The sequence below is a fragment of the Agaricus bisporus genome (genome assembly GCF_000300575.1).
Source record: "Agaricus bisporus var. bisporus H97 unplaced genomic scaffold AGABI2scaffold_9, whole genome shotgun sequence".
Lineage (NCBI taxonomy): Eukaryota > Fungi > Basidiomycota > Agaricomycetes > Agaricales > Agaricaceae > Agaricus > Agaricus bisporus.
Window position 1 is genome coordinate 1,314,957 of NW_006267372.1, and position 19,853 is coordinate 1,334,809.

The 19,853-nt window shown below is 47.4% G+C and overlaps 7 protein-coding genes across 7 annotated transcripts; 3 read left to right on the forward strand and 4 right to left on the reverse strand.

Moving 5' to 3' along the window:
* Nucleotides 1-47: 47 nt before the first annotated feature.
* AGABI2DRAFT_51604 (hypothetical protein) lies at nucleotides 48-860 on the reverse strand (the record flags this gene model as incomplete). Its single annotated transcript, XM_006463985.1, has 1 exon — nucleotides 48-860. A coding segment is annotated over one exon (813 nt), but the record flags the coding sequence as incomplete, so codon positions are not given.
* A 2,542-nt stretch (nucleotides 861-3,402) lies between these two features.
* Nucleotides 3,403-3,954, reverse strand: AGABI2DRAFT_53307 (hypothetical protein; the record flags this gene model as incomplete). Its single annotated transcript, XM_006463986.1, has 1 exon — nucleotides 3,403-3,954. A coding segment is annotated over one exon (552 nt), but the record flags the coding sequence as incomplete, so codon positions are not given.
* Nucleotides 3,955-4,964: 1,010 nt separating this feature from the next.
* Nucleotides 4,965-6,779, forward strand: AGABI2DRAFT_120846 (serine proteinase 2; the record flags this gene model as incomplete). Its single annotated transcript, XM_006463987.1, has 13 exons — nucleotides 4,965-5,275; nucleotides 5,326-5,391; nucleotides 5,442-5,506; nucleotides 5,563-5,568; nucleotides 5,633-5,649; nucleotides 5,711-5,760; nucleotides 5,809-5,844; nucleotides 5,900-5,977; nucleotides 6,030-6,050; nucleotides 6,104-6,218; nucleotides 6,274-6,513; nucleotides 6,564-6,684; nucleotides 6,742-6,779. The coding sequence occupies 13 exons, from the start codon at nucleotides 4,965-4,967 to the stop codon at nucleotides 6,777-6,779; spliced, it is 1,164 nt and encodes a 387-aa protein (XP_006464050.1).
* A 901-nt stretch (nucleotides 6,780-7,680) lies between these two features.
* Nucleotides 7,681-8,683, reverse strand: AGABI2DRAFT_194647 (hypothetical protein). The gene is made up of 6 exons (XM_006463988.1): nucleotides 8,501-8,683; nucleotides 8,316-8,453; nucleotides 8,166-8,263; nucleotides 8,050-8,110; nucleotides 7,919-7,981; nucleotides 7,681-7,858 (listed from the first exon to the last, which is right to left on the reverse strand). The coding sequence occupies exons 1-6, from the start codon at nucleotides 8,582-8,584 to the stop codon at nucleotides 7,799-7,801; spliced, it is 504 nt and encodes a 167-aa protein (XP_006464051.1). The 5' UTR covers nucleotides 8,585-8,683; the 3' UTR covers nucleotides 7,681-7,798.
* A 1,901-nt stretch (nucleotides 8,684-10,584) lies between these two features.
* Nucleotides 10,585-12,545, forward strand: AGABI2DRAFT_194648 (serine proteinase). The gene is made up of 13 exons (XM_006463989.1): nucleotides 10,585-10,918; nucleotides 10,969-11,034; nucleotides 11,089-11,153; nucleotides 11,209-11,214; nucleotides 11,276-11,292; nucleotides 11,352-11,401; nucleotides 11,452-11,487; nucleotides 11,548-11,625; nucleotides 11,680-11,700; nucleotides 11,754-11,868; nucleotides 11,929-12,168; nucleotides 12,223-12,343; nucleotides 12,400-12,545. The coding sequence occupies exons 1-13, from the start codon at nucleotides 10,608-10,610 to the stop codon at nucleotides 12,435-12,437; spliced, it is 1,164 nt and encodes a 387-aa protein (XP_006464052.1). The 5' UTR covers nucleotides 10,585-10,607; the 3' UTR covers nucleotides 12,438-12,545.
* Nucleotides 12,546-13,879: 1,334 nt separating this feature from the next.
* Nucleotides 13,880-14,343, forward strand: AGABI2DRAFT_153040 (hypothetical protein; the record flags this gene model as incomplete). Its single annotated transcript, XM_006463990.1, has 4 exons — nucleotides 13,880-13,969; nucleotides 14,023-14,102; nucleotides 14,164-14,200; nucleotides 14,257-14,343. 4 exons carry the CDS (start codon nucleotides 13,880-13,882, stop codon nucleotides 14,341-14,343), a joined length of 294 nt encoding a protein of 97 aa, XP_006464053.1.
* A 9-nt stretch (nucleotides 14,344-14,352) lies between these two features.
* On the reverse strand, nucleotides 14,353-19,281 carry AGABI2DRAFT_209093 (hypothetical protein; the record flags this gene model as incomplete). The annotated part of the gene is made up of 6 exons (XM_006463991.1): nucleotides 14,353-15,554; nucleotides 15,613-15,798; nucleotides 15,850-17,378; nucleotides 17,433-18,569; nucleotides 18,628-19,052; nucleotides 19,105-19,281. 6 exons carry the CDS (start codon nucleotides 19,279-19,281, stop codon nucleotides 14,434-14,436), a joined length of 4,575 nt encoding a protein of 1,524 aa, XP_006464054.1. The 3' UTR covers nucleotides 14,353-14,433.
* Between the last annotated feature and the right edge of the window lie 572 nt (nucleotides 19,282-19,853).

Genomic DNA, 19,853 nt, shown 5'->3' on the forward strand with positions numbered 1-19,853 from the left:
CCAAAAAATTTCTTTTGGTGAGGGGTCGGAAAGATTTTCCGTAAAGGGTATGCAAACAGGTGCGCGTCAGCCGGTGGGTTGTTGCGGTCAAGGTGGGCTTCGAGAGCTGTAACTGGGTCTGTTAGCCCTGATTGCTTGGTCCAGTATATGTCTTCACCCGTTGGTGAAGTTTTGCTCTTGGGGAGGTGCAGGATTGTAGTCTTGTTGCCGGACCTGTCTGTGACGTCTTCGAGGTTTGCTCGGGTGGGGTGGACAGCAGAATTGAAAGCATTCAAGTTGGGAACAGTGAGCTCTCCCAAGCGAGCCGTGGCATAGAAAGCGGTTGTGAGACAGGCGTATACGGCGATGTGTAGAGGGTTGCGCATGTTGAGATGATCGTGGATGGTGGAAATGATGGTGGTGGTGAAAGGGGTGCGTTTCGGTCTCTTGGCAGTTGGTGGTGCCGTTTTCTGAGCTGCCCTCATCAGAACTTTGACTTCGTCGTCGTTGACTCTCCAGTCGAGTTTGTTTAGAATATGCCAGGCCTTGAGTCCTGCTACGTAGTTTGCAATAGATGAGGCTGAATATGTGCCTGCTAATGCAGCGATGAAAAGAGAAAGGAGATCGGGAGATATCGGTGTGCGGTTTACTTCGTCAATCTCTTTGTAGTCACAGAAGACGTGGAAGGTGAGAAGGCCTGTGCCATAAACATTCAAAGTCGACTCATCCCAGCCTGCAATCAGGACTTGTCGTACCCTATCTTCTGCATCTAGGGGATTGGGGGGGGGAAGCGGGGCTGGGATCCAGTTGACTAGTCTGTGCTTGGCTAGTACATGAGGTCTGAGTGCGGAAGGAAAAGGGGTAAGCGAGGGTTTGTAAGGGGCAGGAGACGAGGTGGGAGAAGGGGTAGGAACTGTTTGCAGAGGGGCATTGAAACGAGGTGATGTTTCATCAGAACGTGTTTCGGGCGGCGATTTCCCATGTGATGCTATCCATATCGTTGTCTTCTCGGTTGTGGCGGGTTGGATCTCTTGGAGGTTTTGGCTTTGGAGTGGGGAGGGCACCCTTTCCAGCCAATTCTTGTTCGATTGGAAGAGGGGGGGAGTCGAAGTCAACGATGAAGGGCTGGAGGTGTTCTGGAATTGGTGGAGCGGGTAAGAGGAGGTTGTATGGCCCATAGATGCCTCGCGAGGGACCATCTGCTGGGTTGAGGGCAGAAGGGACGTATCTTGTGTAGAAATTCGAATCCATGGTGATACTGAGTTCATTGACGAGTTTGAAGATTTCGTTGGTGGGTCTGTTCCGACTGCGGCCTCTCCACCACCCTTCGACCACACCCATGTTGTCTCCGAAGAGGCGGTAATGGCCACCCCTCGGTCTCTGGTTGACGACGGTAGCTGCCAGGAGGTAGAAACCCACTGACTCCGCCCATCCGATGTCCTTCCCTGTTCCGGGGGTGTTCCATCCCGGCTTGAGCCTCCAAGCTCGCCATCTTTCTCCGATAATGATGCCGATCCCTGTCTCGGAGCTGGCATCGGAGTAAGCTTGTAAGTCGATGATGGTGGCTGAGAGTTGTATTGGCCGCTCGATGTGGGGGTCTGATAAGGCTGCGGTCCACCAAAGAAAATCTGCAGCCAGATGTTTGGGTGGGGAACGGGGTTTGAAGGCGAGTCGTGGAAGATGCCTAGGAAGGCTTCGAGACTGGTGAGGAATGGTCTGCCTCGTGTGATTACTAAAGTGGCATGAAGAAGTTTCCCGTGAATCTTCTCAGCCTCGTTAAGGGTGTGGGTTTTGGAGCTCTGCCAATCTCTTAAAGCGTTTAAGTATTTCTGCTTTTTCTGCTCAGGTAGTGATACCGTTTTTGTGCGGAGATTCCAAGTGAGGCCAATGAAAGTGAAAATATGTGAGAAAGGAGTATCTTTTTCTCGCTCCCAGGGTATGCCTAACTTCGTGGATATGTGATCAATATCCTGAAACGCATACGAGAATGAGGCATCATGTGAAGACCTCGGTGACGTTCTGGAGAGGTCTTTAATTTGATGCGAGTGATCCTCATCATATTCCTCGAATTTTCCATTCTCAAGCGTGTTTCCTCTGAACCATAATCTGCCTTTTGAGTGGCGTTGTCCACCATTATCCTTTATGGTCTGTGCTTGCTTACTTCTGACTTGGTTAAAATTGGCTAGATGTGCAAGGGGAATTCGGAGGAACAAATGGTCATCTACCCATTTTGTTATTGGACCAAGTCCCTGTGCCCGCATGATATCCGCTCCAGCGTCTGCAACTTTGCCATAAATCCCACCTCCTGATGCCAGACCGAAGGCATTCTGAGTGTCCACAGCATAAGCGTCTTCGCCATGCAGCTTTACTACCATTCCTGGCCATTGTGAGGGATGAAAAGGAATGGTGCGATACGCTTCTTTGACGTCGCGTGTCGCTCCTTCCGAACCTGGTGGGAGTTGATCTATGATAAGCGCAATGGTGTTGAATGTTCCCCAGGTGCATGGGTATAGATCGGAGATTATGTGGTAGTTGATCGAGGAAATAGATCGGATTGGGAAGTGAGGGTGCGAGAAGTTTTGTATAAGCCTGAACTTTCCAGGCTTGTTGGGTTTAGGTATGATGCTGAGCGGGGAGGTCTGAAAAGGGCCTATTAGTTGTTCTAATTGAGCTTTCGAAGCAGGGCCTAGATATCTGTCCTTATTAAACTCTGTGCTTATAACATTAATAAAATCATAGGAATGTTCTTTAACGGAGGCGTTATTAGGAGGCGTGTAGGTAGATGTAATGGCCGGTACTCCAGCATGAAAACCATTAATGAACATTTGACATAGATCAGGGTATTTTGACGTCAGATTGGAGGTGTCTAGAAGTTGCGCCCACTCCTGGACATGGTACGGGGTGAGGGGGCTAAGCCTTCTGCGCTCGAGGACAGCCCTGAGCTCCGTGGTCATGACTGCCACATCCGGAGCAGAGGTGTTTGACGGCGTGGGAGGGGGAGTCGTCTCGGCAACCATGTGGCTTTTGCCAGTTTGTGCAGAGGACAACGCCGTTCGGGTCCTTGAGATGACCTTTGGAGGTGCGGGTGCATCTGACTGTGTCCGAATTGTCCCATTTGTGAGTGGACTTGCAGTTGGCGACGTCGTGTGGGTGGCGGCCGAGGCATGTGGGGCAGACGGAGCGGAGTGTTGAACGTGAGGCTGGTGAGGAGGGCCGAAATGACCTCTTCTTGCGTGGCCTCTCGTCTCCACTGTCTGATGAGGCCGGAGAGAAGTTCCTCTTGCGCCTGTGACGCTTTCGAGGGGGGGAGCGAGATGTAGAACGCCTCCTGCGAGGAGGATCTCGCTGATGCCCATTTTGGATAGATGGGGCGTGTGAAGTCTGCGCAAGTTGCGTGATCAACTGGTTATGCATTGATATTCTGATTGCATCTGCAATTTCTTGGAGCCGCGTCTTATTGATGTCGGCGAGGTCGAAAGTCTCTTGATCTTTGCTGACAGCAAGGTCCCTGTGCCATTCCTTACGCGCCTCCGCCTGGTAGATCAGGATGGCTTGATCTCCTTGCGGTTGGCTTCTGATTGCGTGTGTGTCTAGCAGGACGTAAAAATCCATGAACATGCGGACGACATCTTTCGGCCAACCGCATTTGTCCATGTGTACTATGAGAGTGTTCTTGGCAACAGACATTTCGTTGTACGTGAGATTTTGGTCCTGGATTATGGCGTTCTTAGGGAGGGATGAGGCACGCGAAGGTAGAAGGGTGAGATTTGAGTCGGTTTTGGAGATGGTGAAGGTGTCGGAGTCTAGGGCGATGGCGTGGGCAGCAGCCGCCTCGCAGCCTTTCGGGGTGAAATACCATAGTTCTACGTACTCGAAATTCCGTAGTTTGCGGATAGCATGCTCAGAGGGATCCGGTGTCCTGGTTGTGGGCAACGAGCTCCCTTTTTTGATCTTCGGGGCGTGTTTCTTCTTCTCTGTCCCCGGAGGGTCCTCTGGAGGAGGGGCGTCGCCTATGGCTGGAATTGGAGGGGGAGCAGGGATGGCGTGGCGTGGTGGTTGGGCATCTGCTTGGTCCAGAGGTGGTTGTGCAGGACTTCTCTGTCTCCAAGCTGCCGTGAGATGCTCAACGGCCTCTTCGTCTGTCATGTTTAGGGCTGCGACGAGATTCTGGCGGATTTCGGTGAAAACTTCATCAGCGTAGTTCGGGGGATCCATGATATTGCTTTTAGCAGGAGGGGTGGTTTCGTACACCGGCTTTGTGTGACTGGAAAGTGAGACGAGAAATGACTCTTGCTGTCTTAAGAGAAAGCGAGGGAATGTTTGTGTTTTAAAGAAAACTGGAATTCTAAAGGAAAGAAAACGAAAATAAAAGAGCTGTGAAGTGTGGGCCGCGCAGTCGAAGCAGCACGAAGGTAAGAGGCGTTACCTTCGTGACTGTGACTGCGCTCACAAAGAACCTGCTCTGCTGTTGAATTCCCAAGCTCATTTTGCGGCAGAGCTACACCCATCACCGGATCACCGGCAGCACCGGGGCCCGGTGATGGGCGATATTCATCCGACCAAACACGAACCAAATAAGAACTAAACAGGAACGCAATCACACACCTTCCAAGCAATCACACAGTTCATCACTGCAGCTCCCTTTCTCACTCTCATGAATTGGCGGTTCTGATAGGGTTCGAATAACTTAATCGCGGTCGATGCATGATGTGCTTGGGTGAATTTTCGCAGACAGCGTCACAGGGGCAGCATCACAAATGCAATTCGAAAACTGGCTTTATACAACTTCTCGCTAGGAATCAAATTTTCACGCCTATTCAGATGACACATTCACAGAGCAGCATGCATACGCATTGTTCGAATTGGTTTCTAGATACGAGTCCATGTGGTGGAATACCTTGGCACTGAACTTCTGGAAGTCGCTCTGTTTAAAGCATTGGACACAGTGCGGATAGCTTATAACCTGTCAAATCTCTTCAGTGACAATGCGTTTCCTTTTGACTTTTGGTACCCTTGCTCTCTTGGTTGCTACCGCCCTTGGTGTGCCTACTGCGCTTCATACTATCCAGGCTTTCGATGGCGAAACTACTGGAAAGCACATCATCACACTCAAGCAAGGGGTCAAGAAACAAAATCTCTTCAGAAACCTCAAAGCCAAGGTCTCGGTATCCCATGAGTGGGAAGTGATTAATGGCTTTGCTGGCGAATTCGACGAGGAGACACTGAACGAGTTTCGTGCAAATCCCGACATTGAGAGTATTACCGAGGATGGTGTGATGCACGCCATGACTACTCAGTAAATTGCTATATCTTCTCGTTACCCGCCCTTGCTGAGCTGGGACCTAGGACCAACGCACCATGGGGCATTGCACGATTAAGCTCCACTACAAAGCTCAAGAATCAAAATCCCAAGTATGTTCCGCTTTTATCACTTCATGCTGGTTAAACAAGCCTTTATCTAGCGATCTGACCTTCAGTTATACCTTTGATGCTTCCGCGGGCGCCGGTGTTGATATTTATATTATTGGTGAGCCTAAGATATTACTATAATTCTGCTACCAATTTACTCATTTTCTTAACCAGATACCGGTAAATATATCAGTGCTCTACTTTCAACCTTTCCTAACCGATCTGACTTCCGGGGCACTGATAGGAATCTTTATTGAGCACGTACGTCAACCGAACAAGAAATCATCCATTTTTGGTTCCTAACTTCATTCATCATTTTCAGACTGAATTTGGCGGACGTGCAACCTGGGGAGCAACTTTCGGTCCCTATCCGTGAGTAAATTGCTCCAAAACCATTTTCAATCGAACCAATTTTTGCAGAGATGCCGATGGCAATGGTCATGGTACTCATATCGCGTGAGTATTCTATACATAACGCTTACCTCTAATTCTCACGTGGATACCCTCACAGCGGTACTGCCGCCGGAAGGCAATTTGGTGTTTCTAAATCTGCCAACCTCGTCGCCGTCAAGGTACTCAGCGATCAAGGGTGAGCATGGCTCGAATTTTGTAGAAGAAGGCTTTCTCATTCTCTTCCGAAGTTCCGGTACAATCTCTGACATGTGGGTGCTCTGCCATCAGCTCCTGAAAGTCACTGACCGACCCGCTTGACCAGCATTTCCGGCTTAAATTTTGTTGCCCAAAGAGCTGCGTCCACTGGCCGCCCAGCAATAGCATCGATGTCACTAGGTGGTAGTCCCTCCACCGTTTTGGACAACGCAGTGGCTTCCGTAAGTCCAGCTCTGGATACACCGGTTAAATTGGAAGACCCTGAAATCTTTGAAGCTCACGGGCAGTGGTATTCACGTCACCGTCGCCGCTGGAAATGAGAATTCCAATTCCTCAAATACTTCTCCCGCTCGTGCTCCTTCCGCCATCACTGTCGGCGCTACGACCATTGCTGATGCTCGTACCCCGGCATCCAACTTCGGCGCAGCAGTCGACATCTTCGCTCCCGGACAGAATATCATTAGCGCTTGGATAGATAGTCCGACCTCAACTAGGACCCTGTCGGGAACATCCATGGTAAATGGTGTTAATCTACTTTCAGAACAAAAGATCTCATCCGTTCATAGGCGACTGTCCATCTTGCTGGGCTCGTCGCTTATTTCATCGGCCTGGAGGGTAACGTGAGTCCTGCGAGCATGATTGCTAAGATACATGCCCGCAGTTTGAAGGGCGTCCTTAGTGGAATTCGTGAGTGTTTGTGTCACCTTGCATCGACGTGTTTATTGTGACCATCACTTGTTTCAGCTGCTGGAACTCTCAATGAATTGGCACACAACGCTTGAAGCTTCTGTTTGAATCAAGCATGGCATGTACCATTGGGGTGAATCTTTCCAGCGACCACGAGGCGTCCGTTCTTCAAGTTGCTGTGGTGCGATCAAGACGTGTCCTGTCTTGGGATTATGACATAGTCATTCATTCTAGCATACGTCAATCAGTATTGAAACTTGAATATACTGTAGATGTGTTTAATCTTCGTCCAAGCGGTGTTTCAATATTCAAAGTTCAACTACACGCCCAGCCGTCTTGACTATGCGGTACACATTGTTGAGTCTGTGGCTCGGTCTTGGGCAAAGTCAGCAGGCGCAGGAATGTCATGAATATATTATCACGATATCCGCGTTATAACCAAGATTAATCCTGATTTATGACTATTTCTGTTATTGAATATACCTCGTTTATGCAACCATTGGCAGGCACGCCGGGCCCGCTTCCTTAACCACAAGTCTTATTATTGTTCTCAAGACAAACAGAAGAAAAAAGTCGCCTTATGTGATTGAATCGTTGACCTTTTGTTGAGTTGTTTAGATCCCTAAAGATCTTTCTCACTGAGACGGGATTAGAACAAAACGATTTGATATTCGAACATCGAAAATTGAGAACCATGAGGGCGTAATGAAGCGCCTATGAGATACCTTGTGTCACTGATTGCTAGGGGCTCATCAGAAACGCTGGAAAGGGGCTTTGGAAGGCGGTCGACCTGTTGATGAAGGCGCATGACGCAGATAAAAGGAACCGTGTGCATTAAAGTTCATACTGGCATGGTCCTCGTGTTACATAGATGAGAAAAGAAGACTCCTTGATGATCATCCGCAATACCGGCGCCATATTTTCTTATATCAAATTACCTTAATTAAATGCTATTGTATACGCCGCCTTATGCTCCTAATTGAGTGGTTACAATATAATGCCCCAATACAAACTAAGTGCCAAGTGAGCATTCACGAAACAGCATGGAAATGTGAATTATGTGAACAGATCAAAGTTGTGATAGCAATACCCCAGGTACATTGAATCCCAAGTCCTACAGTTTATCGAACCTAAATATCTGATCTTCGCCTCCTTCGAAAGGCTTAAGAGAGACCTATCACCGAGATATGAGTGATGCATTTATAGAAAGCATGATTCAACTTGATCGACGAACGGTGTCAGGGAAATTATCGTCATAATTGACTGTCCAGACAAGGTCTCTATTAGGATAGTGGATCTTGAGATTTCAAGTAGTCAGCTGGCACAGTCAAGTCCGGACCCGATAGAGCCTTCGTTAATACATACGCGGTATTCACTTCCACCGGTCGGCTCTATATACCACTTCGTGAATCCATCGGAGAAGCCGCTAACAACATCGCCCTCAGGTTAGTAATAAATAAGATACTGATAATTATACTAACAGAACCAAGTTATCGACCTCGTGGGAACGAGAAAAAGCAAACATCTTCGACCCGTAATTTTGAATTTTATACCCTTCTTCAAAGGCCGAGACCTCCCACTGTATTGTGATATTCAGCGCCATTGTAAAGGTATCGAATGGAGAAACAGACCGTCTGGTAAATGCTAGACATATCCCACGCCATCGTAATGGGAGACATCCAAGGGCCGTGTTGGCCAGGTCCTGGAAGTCCACGAACCCAAGTCAACGATTCGGGATTCACAATCTTGTACATCCCTGGTGCAAATACCTATAAAGAAATTAGAATAGATGAAACGTCGAGGAGGGGGCGTATACTTTAGTTACTTCTCCATTAGCCCCCAGGAAAAAACCTTGAGAGAGTAAAGCGGCGAAACCAAAGGAACTAAAGGTTTTGAGCATGGTTTTGTTGGGACAGCGATGGTTATGATTACAAGGCCACCAAGTGAAGTTTTATAGTTGGTGATAACACAGAATAGGATATTCGAGAGACGAAGACGGTGCAAAAGAGTGGAGATCCACTCATGGTTACAGTCGAGACTCTAGTGGAGAATCGCGTAGCTATAATCCATCCAGTTACCTCGTCAGGGGGAAGTATAACGCAGATATGAGTCGGCTTCCGCGGTCGGTGGTGACGCTGTACTATCTCTGTACCATTATAGAAATGGTTAAACCTATAATAATAACCTCAATGATTGCGAAGGCCATCGCACTGAGTCAGTCCAGTGTTTCGGAGTCCTCCGACTGGAAGGCAGAGACATAAATATCTAGCCTTGTGGTAAGGGGAAGTTCGGACTCTATCTTTGGTTTTCTCGAATCATGTGTGGCGTTGAGCCGGCGAGACCCAAAGGCTGAAATGAAACTGCATATTTAGTAGACTCCAACTCCACCCTGCTTGTCGCGCAGAACTGCACACAGCACCACCATTAGTTGATATTTATCCCCCGACTTTCTCCGAGATGATCACGAACCCGTAAACAGTAGTCGTTTTACTGTAGCGGACAACCCAACCACCTCTCACTACCTCGTGCTCAACTCCCTCACAACGGACGGATCTTATCTGGTCTGGCCAAGCATGATTGACTGGTGATCAAGGAATGAAGGTGCCGAATTATTGGAATTCGGTACTTGTTTCAGAAGAAAACGCAAACTTGCAGGTGCTGTGAAATCTCGTCCTGTGAAAATCTCGGTTCCACCTTTAAGCGGGCTCGGCATTTTCTTCTGTTTTTTAAGGGATCTCGAGTATTCATAAAGAAATAGTAGTGGCAGCAGAGAATTTGCTTTATCTATTAACACGTATGTTCCGGAATACAATGTCAACCAATCTTCTTTCGTGTCAATGAGTGGCTATATCAGTTTCGTGGACAATCATATACTTTATCTGGATTGAGCATGCGTCTCCTGGTGGGATTCATGCTTGTGTTTTCAGCATTATGTATCAGACATCTTCGACATCAGCGAACCTCCTTGTTGAGCGAGAAACCGCGTGACTCCTTGTGTGTCAATGACGATAGATGGTCCCTTGAGCCGCAACTCGGTCACTCGAGCCTATGGTGGCCATGGAACGGGCTCAGAAGGTTTCTATGTCTTATGAGCGCTGAGTTGCGTGTAATACTCCTTTCCAGATATATAAAACACTTGATGACCGCTAAGAAACAGCTCGCAGATGAATGTCAGCTGTGAGTAGAATAAGGTTTCGACTCGGGCCTACCGCAGTATCGGACTGGCCGATACTGCCGGCTGTATGCCGGACGATCACGTGCATAATGCCGTTCAGCTTTCACGCTGTCACTTTACACGCGCAACATATGTATGTGAGAGTCGCAGAAATCTGCTATCAAATCACACTTGTTATCAGACAGTGTTATCGTATGTCCATGCGAAGTTGAAATCCGATCTTGCGGCTGCAGGATATCTTCCCAGGATGGTGGGTTATCCGAAGCATAGTCACCATGAGGCTCGAGCACTGACGTCTTGCATGCCGTCTGCAGAATACTTATCCAGTAATATTATCTTGTGGTTTAGCTCGAGTTTTCACATGATGGTATACCTGACCCCTGTCTTGTGATGTTCAAGGTATCTCGCTTCAACCTATTTTGAACAAAATCGTGACCAATATGTCCCTCGGTCGAAGGATTCGGGTCCTATTTTCGTGTTTTATTTTTGGGAACCGAAAGGGAACCCTGTTCATAGATCCTTCCTCGTCCAAATACATACCCGAATCACCACCTTCAAGAGTCTATTTCGACGGCGCTTTCTCAGAGCAGCATGCATAGACAATACTCAAATGGGTTTGTATAGCCCGGAATCTCTGAGTCCATATGGTCGAATATCTTGGCACCAAATCTGTAGAAAGTCGTCCAGCTTAAAAAGCTCGACTCTGGTGTAGGTAGAGCCAAGATTCTACCCGATCTCTTCACCGACGATGCATTTCTCTTTGTCTTTTGCCACCCTTGCTCTCTTAGTCGCTTCGGCTGTTGGTGCGCCTGCTGCGATTCACTCTATCGAGACTTTCGATGGCGAGACTACTGGAAAGCACATCATCATGCTCAAGGAAGGAGTCAAGAAGGAGGATCTCTTCGCCAACTTCAAGGCCAAGGTCGCTGTATCCCACCAGTGGGAATTGATTAATGGCTTTGCCGGTGAATTCGACGAGGAGACACTGAACGAGCTTCGTGCCAACCCCAACGTTGAGAGCATTACCGAGGACGGCCTGATGCACACCATGACTACTCAGTAAATCGTTATATCTCCTCAATTCCCACCCTTGCTGAGCTGGGATCTAGAACCAATGCGCCATGGGGCCTCGCCCGATTGAGCTCCACTACAAGGCTCAGCAACCAAAACGCTGCGTATGTTCGGCTTTTATCACGCCGTGCTTGTTAATAACTGAATCTGTCGTACAGCGCTCTGACCTTCAGCTACACCTTCGATGCTTCCGCCGGAAGTGGCGTTGATATTTTCATTGTTGGTAAGCTTGAATTATTACCCTATAATTCTAGCAGTTGATTCACACTCTTATTCAGATACCGGTAGGAGCTGATTCCCACTTAATTCTTCCGAGCTAATTTTACTCTGCCCTGACGCTAACAGGCATTCTCACAACGCACGTACGTCAATTAGATTATTTAAACCATTCTGGTACTGAACGTCGTCCATCACTATTCAGAATCAATTCGGTGGCCGCGCTGCTTGGGGAGAGACCTTCGGTCCTTACGCGTGAGTAAAAACGCTCCACACCTAATTTTTCGCTAAATCAATTTCTGTAGAGACCGTGATGGCAATGGTCATGGTACTCATGTCGCGTGAGTGATATACTGTACACATGAAGTTTTCTTCTATTTCTCATGCCAATACTCTCACAGCGGTACTGCTGCTGGAAGCCAATTCGGTGTTGCTAAATCTGCCAACGTCTTCGCCGTTAAGGTACTCAGCGATCAAGGGTAAGCATGACTTTAATTTCATTAAGAAACGCTTACTGATTCTTTTCCCACCAGTTCCGGTTCGATCACCGATATGTGGGTGCTCTGTTTCTAGTCTTTGGAAGCTGCTCATCGATCCCCTTGACCAGCGTTTCCGGCTTGAACTTCGTCGGCCAAAGAGCTGCGTCCAGTGGCCGACCCACGATTGCGTCCATGTCTCTAGGTGGTGGTGCCTCCAGCAGTCTGGACAGTGCAGTGGCTTCTGTAAGTCCAACTCTGGATGTGCCAACTGAATTAGTACGACCCTGAGTTATTTCTTTCAAGCTCACGAGCCGTGGTGTTCACGTTACCGTCGCTGCCGGAAATGATAATGCCAACGCCGCGAATACATCTCCCGCTCGTGCTCCTTCCGCCATCACTGTCGGCGCTACTACTATTGGCGACGCTCGTGCTTCATTCTCCAACTTTGGAAGCGTTGTCGACGTCTTCGCTCCCGGCCAGAGCGTCATCAGTTCTTGGATCGGTAGCAACTCTGATACCAACAGCATCTCAGGAACTTCCATGGTGAGCTCTGTTTGTATATGTCTAGAAAGAAATAAGTCTCTTATCTGTTTATAGGCAACTCCCCATATTGCAGGACTCGTCGCTTACTTGATCAGTCTTCAAGGCAACGTGAGCCCCGCGGCCATGAGCACCAAGATCAAGTCCCTCAGTTTGAAGGGTGTCATCAGTGGAATCCGTGAGTATTTAAGCCACATTATTTTTAAGGACCAATCATGACGAAACAATCATCAGCTTCCGGAACTCTCAACGACTTGGCTCACAATGCTTAAAGCTTCGGCGTATAACAAATTTGGAATGTATCATCATCATTATTCCTTTGTTTTTTAAAAATCAAGTCAAGGAATATACACTTTGCAATCAACTATCTGGAATCAATTATTGAGAGGATGGAAACTTTATAACAAAATCAAAGATTGAAACTGCATAAACATAAACTACGAGTTGTGATAACACATAAGTGGACGACCATCCGTAGGCTTTTTTTTCTAGATTCTAGATTCTAGATGATTTAAAAAGGAAATGTGGCTGTGTGCCGTTGATGCCGCTACCTAAATCGGGATGACCCATCAGCTGATCTTGAAAGCAACGTCGTTCCAGACTGAAGTCAGTAAGCACCCCCCCCCCTTACAGACTTCAAACTTGCTTCAAACCGTTCCAGACTGCAATTTACATAATATTTATGCCGTAAAATTATTCACGTGCAAGATTCAATCTTGATTCCATCTGAAAGCGTAGGTCATGAGCTCGTGAGACGCTTGGAATAAGCACAATGCTGCTCTGGAAACTTCAAATGTCACAATGTGACGCGTTGGGCCACCCGAAAAGGCTTTTCTTGTGAGAATTGTTACCGGGGAAACACTTTACACTTGCGAGGTCATAACAATAATTGTATTTCATCATATAGCTTAAGGACTGACATACAGTCAACCAATACAACAAGTAACTTGCAAGTACATGCTCTTGTCAGTGTGATTCTATTTTTAGTATTAAGAAATCTGAACGTCTGGAAACAAATGGTCTACGGAATTGGAAAACTCTGAAATGACCAGCGGAGTTCCAAAAAAATAAGCTCTGGATCTGGAATTTAGAAAAAAAATCCTACGGATGGTCGTCCAGTATGTGCCATCCACCTTACCTTCAGTAGATGCAGGGAACCATATATCTGCTATAGCACATAACCCACGAATTCTATATTTGGACATTGTTCCTTCCCGTCAACGATCAAGGAATGTCGGGTGCTCATGCAATGTTCAGATTATCCTCTTTGGTTAGTATTGTGGTAGTGGCCATAATGGGTCGAGTTTGATACAGATCGATTAATTGGCCAATGTTGACATGCGCTGACAACCCGGTAGAAAGCGTAATGGCCAAACCTCAGCTTAAAATTCGGACTTTCAGTTTTTAAATCTATTCGAAACTCGAAAAGTCAATGATTTAACAAAAGTTTCGATGGCCTTGCGACCCTCCTATAGACCGAGATAACCTTGATTCTGGTCTTGGGATATTATGCCGCACTTCGCCCACATCTAGGCCACTGACCCTTAGAAATGAAACACCGAAGACGAATCTAAGGACTTGGCAGATAATGATCAGCGTCCAGTGTTTCAGCTTTGTGCCCGGCTCCAAGCTTTCTAGTGCTTTTAAGGAGGCTTAACTTAAGCTGAGTTGTTTCCAATAACCCAACTCTGCCACAATACGTCTCTAGTTGCCCATGAAAGCCGCCTTTCTTACTCTGAGCACCGCTTTGTTCTGCACTTCTTTTGCCTTAGCAGCACCTGACGTGATCGTACCCCCACCTGGAGTATGTTTTCTTCAGCGGGAATCTCCATAGACTGACTGCCAGTTTGTTGCTAGCTTTACTGTTGCCCTGATACTGGACCGAATGGTTGGGATTTAATAGAGCGACATATAGGCCCATTCTTCATCAGCTGCGTGTGAGTTCACAAAGTTGGCCATGTTTTCGTCAAGTAAAATTTACGATTATGCCATCACAAGGTACGGTAATGGCGACGAGTCTCAGGAATGTCTATTCGTACGTTTTTTCCTTTTACACCGCACCTGAATATTTGAATCCTTAACAACTTGTAGGATCCTGCCCGCGGTGTTGGTGCTACTATACCCGGTTGTCCATCTCAAGCCGTTCCTAATCCCGATCCACCTAACTGTCCTGTCTGAACCACTCTGACGTCCCATTGTATCACAGTCGAGTAATCTGTACAAATGAACGTTTTTGAGTGCTACAGTACATCTGGAGTCTCATTGATACTAGTCGACACGCATTTTCCGATCATCGATACCCTTTCCTTTCCCTTTCCCTTTCCCCTTCCCCTTTCTTTTCAACTCCAGGTTCATATGTACTCTTCTCAGTCTTAGAGATCTACTCGCATTTTCAGCGGCAATAAGTTTGACTTCGTCTTGAGTCGAAGCTCCTCTATAATCATCCATAGCACAAGCTTCGACCTCACCATCCACGAGCACACTGCACTTGACAACGCCTCTCTCCTTTTCGAACTGCCAACCTAACTTCTTCTCATGTTTTGATGCCCATTGCGATATCCGTGATACCGGATGCCAAACATCTACATTGTCATGAACAATCCGTTCCAATGTAGGCAAGATCCCGAGCTTTGTAATTACATCGCGAGCTGTATCAATGTCGCCATTCGAGTCGAGGAATACGGCACCAATGACGGATTCGATGATGTCGCTGAAAAATTTTGGTGCTTGGAGGCGAGTTAAAGCAGCCCAGGGAAAGATGGTGTCGTTCATCAGACCCTCTTCAATCTCCTCCCTCCTCTTTTTGAATCGCGTATGAGTATTTGCTTGATCATCCATAATTCGAGAACTAGAATGGAGTAAACACTGCCATAACATGACTTCCTGAGCGTCCGCCAGAAGTTCAATTCCTTCGTCATCAGCTCGCGGCATGAGGGCGTCAAATTTGACAGAGGTCTTCAAACAAATGTAGGCGAGGAAGTGGGTGTTGACAACGGATGAGCGACGTAGATGAATATGGCCTGGACTGTAATTCTTTCCCGGCGCGTGGTACAGATAGTCTGTGACGACCATGTCGAGGACCGAGTCGCCAAGAAATTCCATCCTTTCATACGAAACGGTCCTGGCGTCTTGTTGATAACTGGCGTGCGTCAAAGCCTCTAGAAGCAGAACTTTGTGTTTGAACGTATATCCAAGCATTTTCTCGACGTAGTAGAGAGCAGAAGGTATGTTCTTATCGGGTTCTACTGCGCCGAGGAAATCCTTGATTCGTTCGGGAGGCGGCAGCCACCTAAGGCCCAACCCAAATAGCTTCGTACATTCGTAACCAAGGGGGAAACCCCCATGTATGTAGGCCGCTCCGATGAGTGATTCGACAACGTCAGCGAGTACTGTGGCACATCATCAGAAATAGCGAATAACACTTGACGTAGCCATTGAGGCACTCACTTTTGGTTGACAGACCTTGATTCTTTGATTTCTTTTTCTTCTTCGCAGCTCCCTTGCTGGACAATTCCGCCCCCTCATCAACCACCATCAGTAACTCTTCCACAATCTTTTCTTCTGACAACGGGGTAGTAGGTGGCAAGAGTTTTGTAGAGTATCTCGGTCTCCATTTCCTTCCAAGCATGATTTCTAAGATGAGTTAGTTCAGAGCTGACGAGATGAGCATAAACGTGCGTATACCTTTGATAATCCATCTGTACAATCTGTGATTTATGTTCTCCTTTGCGAGGTTTACATTTGCTACTGTATGGTCCTTCTTCTTAGTAAGATACCCTTCATGCCATAAGGGATACTCGACCAAGACTTGCAACGCAACTAAGAACTTCAAGACGGTATCTCCCAATGTCTCCAATCGCTGATAGTTATACTTCTCTCCCGCGCTAGAAGCCGTCATAGCGTTCGATAGCAGTGCCAATGGGATATCTTGCAATGAGGGCGAAGGCATGAAGAGATTGGAACGCAAGGACGCCATCGTTAAATTTATTTCGAGCGAACGAAGCACTGAGGGGAGAAGAAAAGCATACTCCACTTCGGTGGACGAAATAAGCGTGATACCAGTGAATTCTGGCATGAGATACACGTATTTGATTTCGGGAGCTGACGAGCCTGGATCGCGGGGTTTGGTTGGTATAAGGAAGTTACACCGGGGGTGGAAAGGTTTCACGACTAAAAGGGGGTATACAATTTCAAAAGGTGCGTCATCGCGTCTTCGATATTTTCTCCGCAATTCCTCTTCCTCTTCTTCGGTCAACTTTTCGTGTCTCCAGTCAACAAAGCGATATGGTCGACCAAACTCCTTGAGTACTAATACAGGGTCTTGATTGTATCCGAAAACCTCGCCATATACTCGCGCTTCTGAAGTAAACTCTTTGAAGCGATCCTTCGCTTCAATATCTTTCTTCGACTCCGTCAACCATAATCGTCGTTCCTTCCAAACGTCATCACTGTCGATATGGGTTTCAGGGTAGAACAAGTACGAAAAATCGAGGTTATCCCAGTCCATCCTTGACCAGTTTAAACTGGAAAGCAATCGTCTCGTATATTGTTTCGCCTCGTGAATGATCTTGTCGCTGGCCGAAACTTTTCCTGAAGGGACGATGGTAACAGATATATGTTCATCGGCATCCGGACGGAACAGCTTGGGTCCATTAGACATTCCTAGTTCGACCGGTTCAGAACGGGTAAACAATGTCAAGGGAGGCATATCCCCAATGCACATTCTCGCAGTATACCAATATACCGTTTCGTCACCTTCGGTCTCCGAGCCGGCCCAAGGATCTATCTGTAGACCGACGTTGGTCATTCCCGATCGCTTCTCGACGTCCTTCAACATTTCTAGTATATCATCATCCTGGGGCACGACGACACTCGTGAGTGGGAGTAGGTTCTCGTTTAAGAGGCCGGCTTTATAAAGTCCAACATAGGCTTCGAATGCTACGTGGCGATGCGCAGAGACTTTGGAAGAATATTTCATAGGTACCGAGAATTCGCGACAGGCGAGGGGTAGACAGCGTGGAAGTATGACCTTAGAGCCCCAAGGTCCATTATACGGTAGCAAATTGGATCTATGGGGATCAGCGTGCCATGCGAGAGGCATATCGGGAGGGTCAATTTCGTATATAGGTCGAATGTCAACGTGAGCCCTAATTGGAATGACGGCGCAAAAGTGAGCCAAATGGGAAATAGCGGAGTGAACACTCGTTGAAGCTCTGCACCAGCAAGAGTGAGATCGTTGAATCAAAAAAGCATCGTAGAAAACATACCGTGTGGATTCGACGAAGAAAATCTCGTCTACATCATCATCTGTATCCATCAGCGACTCAGTCTCCATCGCTAAATCCCGCGCTGGGTCATTATACAATTCCACCATTCGCCTCTCCAATAACTCCCATTTGCGAACATTTTGCTCATCTTGACTTCCATTTGCAAACATGAGGGTAAAGGTACTCCTCCGTTTCCTAGCACGACCACGGCTTTGAGCCCAGCTAGCCATATTCTGGGGCAAATCCCATCGAATGACACTCCCACATGCTTGAATATCGATGCCTTCTTCTGCGACAGCGGTGGCGATGATAAGGTTAAGGTCACCAGACCTGAATTCAGCCATAGTTTCCTCCTGAGTTTCGCGAGCGAGTTTACGTGAAATATCGAGGAAACTATGACGTCGCGAACTATCAGAAGTGCCGAGTAAGAATCCGATGCGAAAGATGTTTTTGGTGAATGGATGATTGTTGAGAACTTCCGCGAGGGCGATGACAGTATCACGCCGCTGGACGAATACGAGGCCGGAATACACCTCGTCACGCTTTTCAGTTTCCATCTTCTCATTGAGAAGAGTTTCAATAAGCCGCTGGAGCTTATCGGAACAGTCACCCATAATATCCTCTTCGCCGTAAGAGACAGGTGTTAAGACGGCGGAATCAAGGAGCTTGAGAAGATGACTCTTCTCCGTATCCTTCCAGGAAGCCATGATGTTATTAAAGGGGTTGGCCGCCTCCCGTGCTTTCTCTGCGATTCTCCAAACGTACCAGTCCGCAGCCCAAGGGCCTAAATCCAGAAGGATGTCGGAGGCAGCACGTTCAAAGTCTCGGAGCCCTTTGAACACGAAAGTTTTTTGAGTTCTAATGGTGATCGAGAGTTTCTGATCGAGACGAAAGTATTCAGACGTCAGTGGTTTCACAGTGGCGAGTTTCTGGCGAAGAGATATAACGTAGGGGTCCTTTTCGATTTGAAGAGATCGTACGATGTTTGATATCACAGTGAGATTCGTGGAAAAAGGGGCATCGGGCCACTGCTCGTACATCACATGTTGGAAAATCGGGCGGTGAACGAACTGCGCGAGTTCGGCACGAGTACGACGAGGCGCTCGAATGATACAATCCAGATTTTTCTCCAGCATGCTATGTATTTGCAGAGTTGAGTGATTAAACCTGACATATTGACCGGATGGAAACTCACTTGAAAGATTTGACAACATCACCGCCATATATGGGGCTGGCAGTGAGCCCAAGTACGTATGGGCGGCTGACCTGGCTGATTCCATAAAGGCGAAGATTCGCAGGTCGTTCTTCTATTCTATGATAAAAATCCATAATCCTTGCATAGGGATGGTCGCCGGTAGCATGATGGGCTTCGTCGAAAACAAGAAGACTGATATCTTTACCGAGGTCAATATACGCATGACGAAGAGCATCCAGGAAAACCTGGGGAGTAGAAACAATAACACGATGGGTGTTCAAAACACGTTCCCACAATTCTGCCGATTTCCATTGGTCTGGTTCCAATGCTCCAGATACTAGGCCAACGGAGACCGGTAGATGTGTCTGAATCACTGCTTTCTGTTGCGCACAGAGGGCAACAGTCGGCGCGAAGAACCACGCCGCCTGAAGCAGGAATCAGTCAAGCCATCAACAAATTTTACTTGCCATGACACACCTTACTTGGTTCACGCTCGACTTCGTGCTTTATCCGCAGCACGGCGATGTGAGTCTTACCAGATCCAGTGTCCATAGCAATGATTATATTGTGTTTTATGCTCTCCTCCAACATCTCCTGTTGGTATCCTCGAGTTGTTGGAATGTTATCCTCAGCGGAGGGGGTATCGTTAAGCATATCGATTGGTGGGAAGAAGTAGCCAAAGTAGGGTGCAACTGTAGAACACTCGTCTCGGAGTCTCCCTTCACAGAAGACTCGGAGAAGAGAGAGCAGTAGGTAGCAAGCAGTGAAACGCAGAAGTTATACAAATCACGGTGCCGGGACCCAGGTAAACAATCAACAGCGGAGTCGGAATCCAAAGGCCATGGGGTACAGCGCTATTCTTGGCCAACGATAAGAACAATTCCCAGCCAGAGGAGCACAAGAAAGAGACTGAGAAAAGAGAAGAAACGCCCGGAACGTTCCGACGTTGTCGGACAATCAAAATGCGCCTGATCCGATATGATTGCCGGATCTGTCAGATACGGAAAATTGCCTGATCCCGGCTCAATTCGTGGTGCACACATCGCTGATAAGCCCAATTCCTTAGAGGGAGGTGTACTCTCTCTTCACAGAATCGATGTCCTTGTGCAATGACGTAAAAAGAATGCAGCTAGTTGTTGGGCTCACTGACTTCCTACACCGAAACTAAAGTGGTTCAGGACGCTTGTGTTATATATCAGTTCATCTCATAGAGTGGTTTTGGTTTT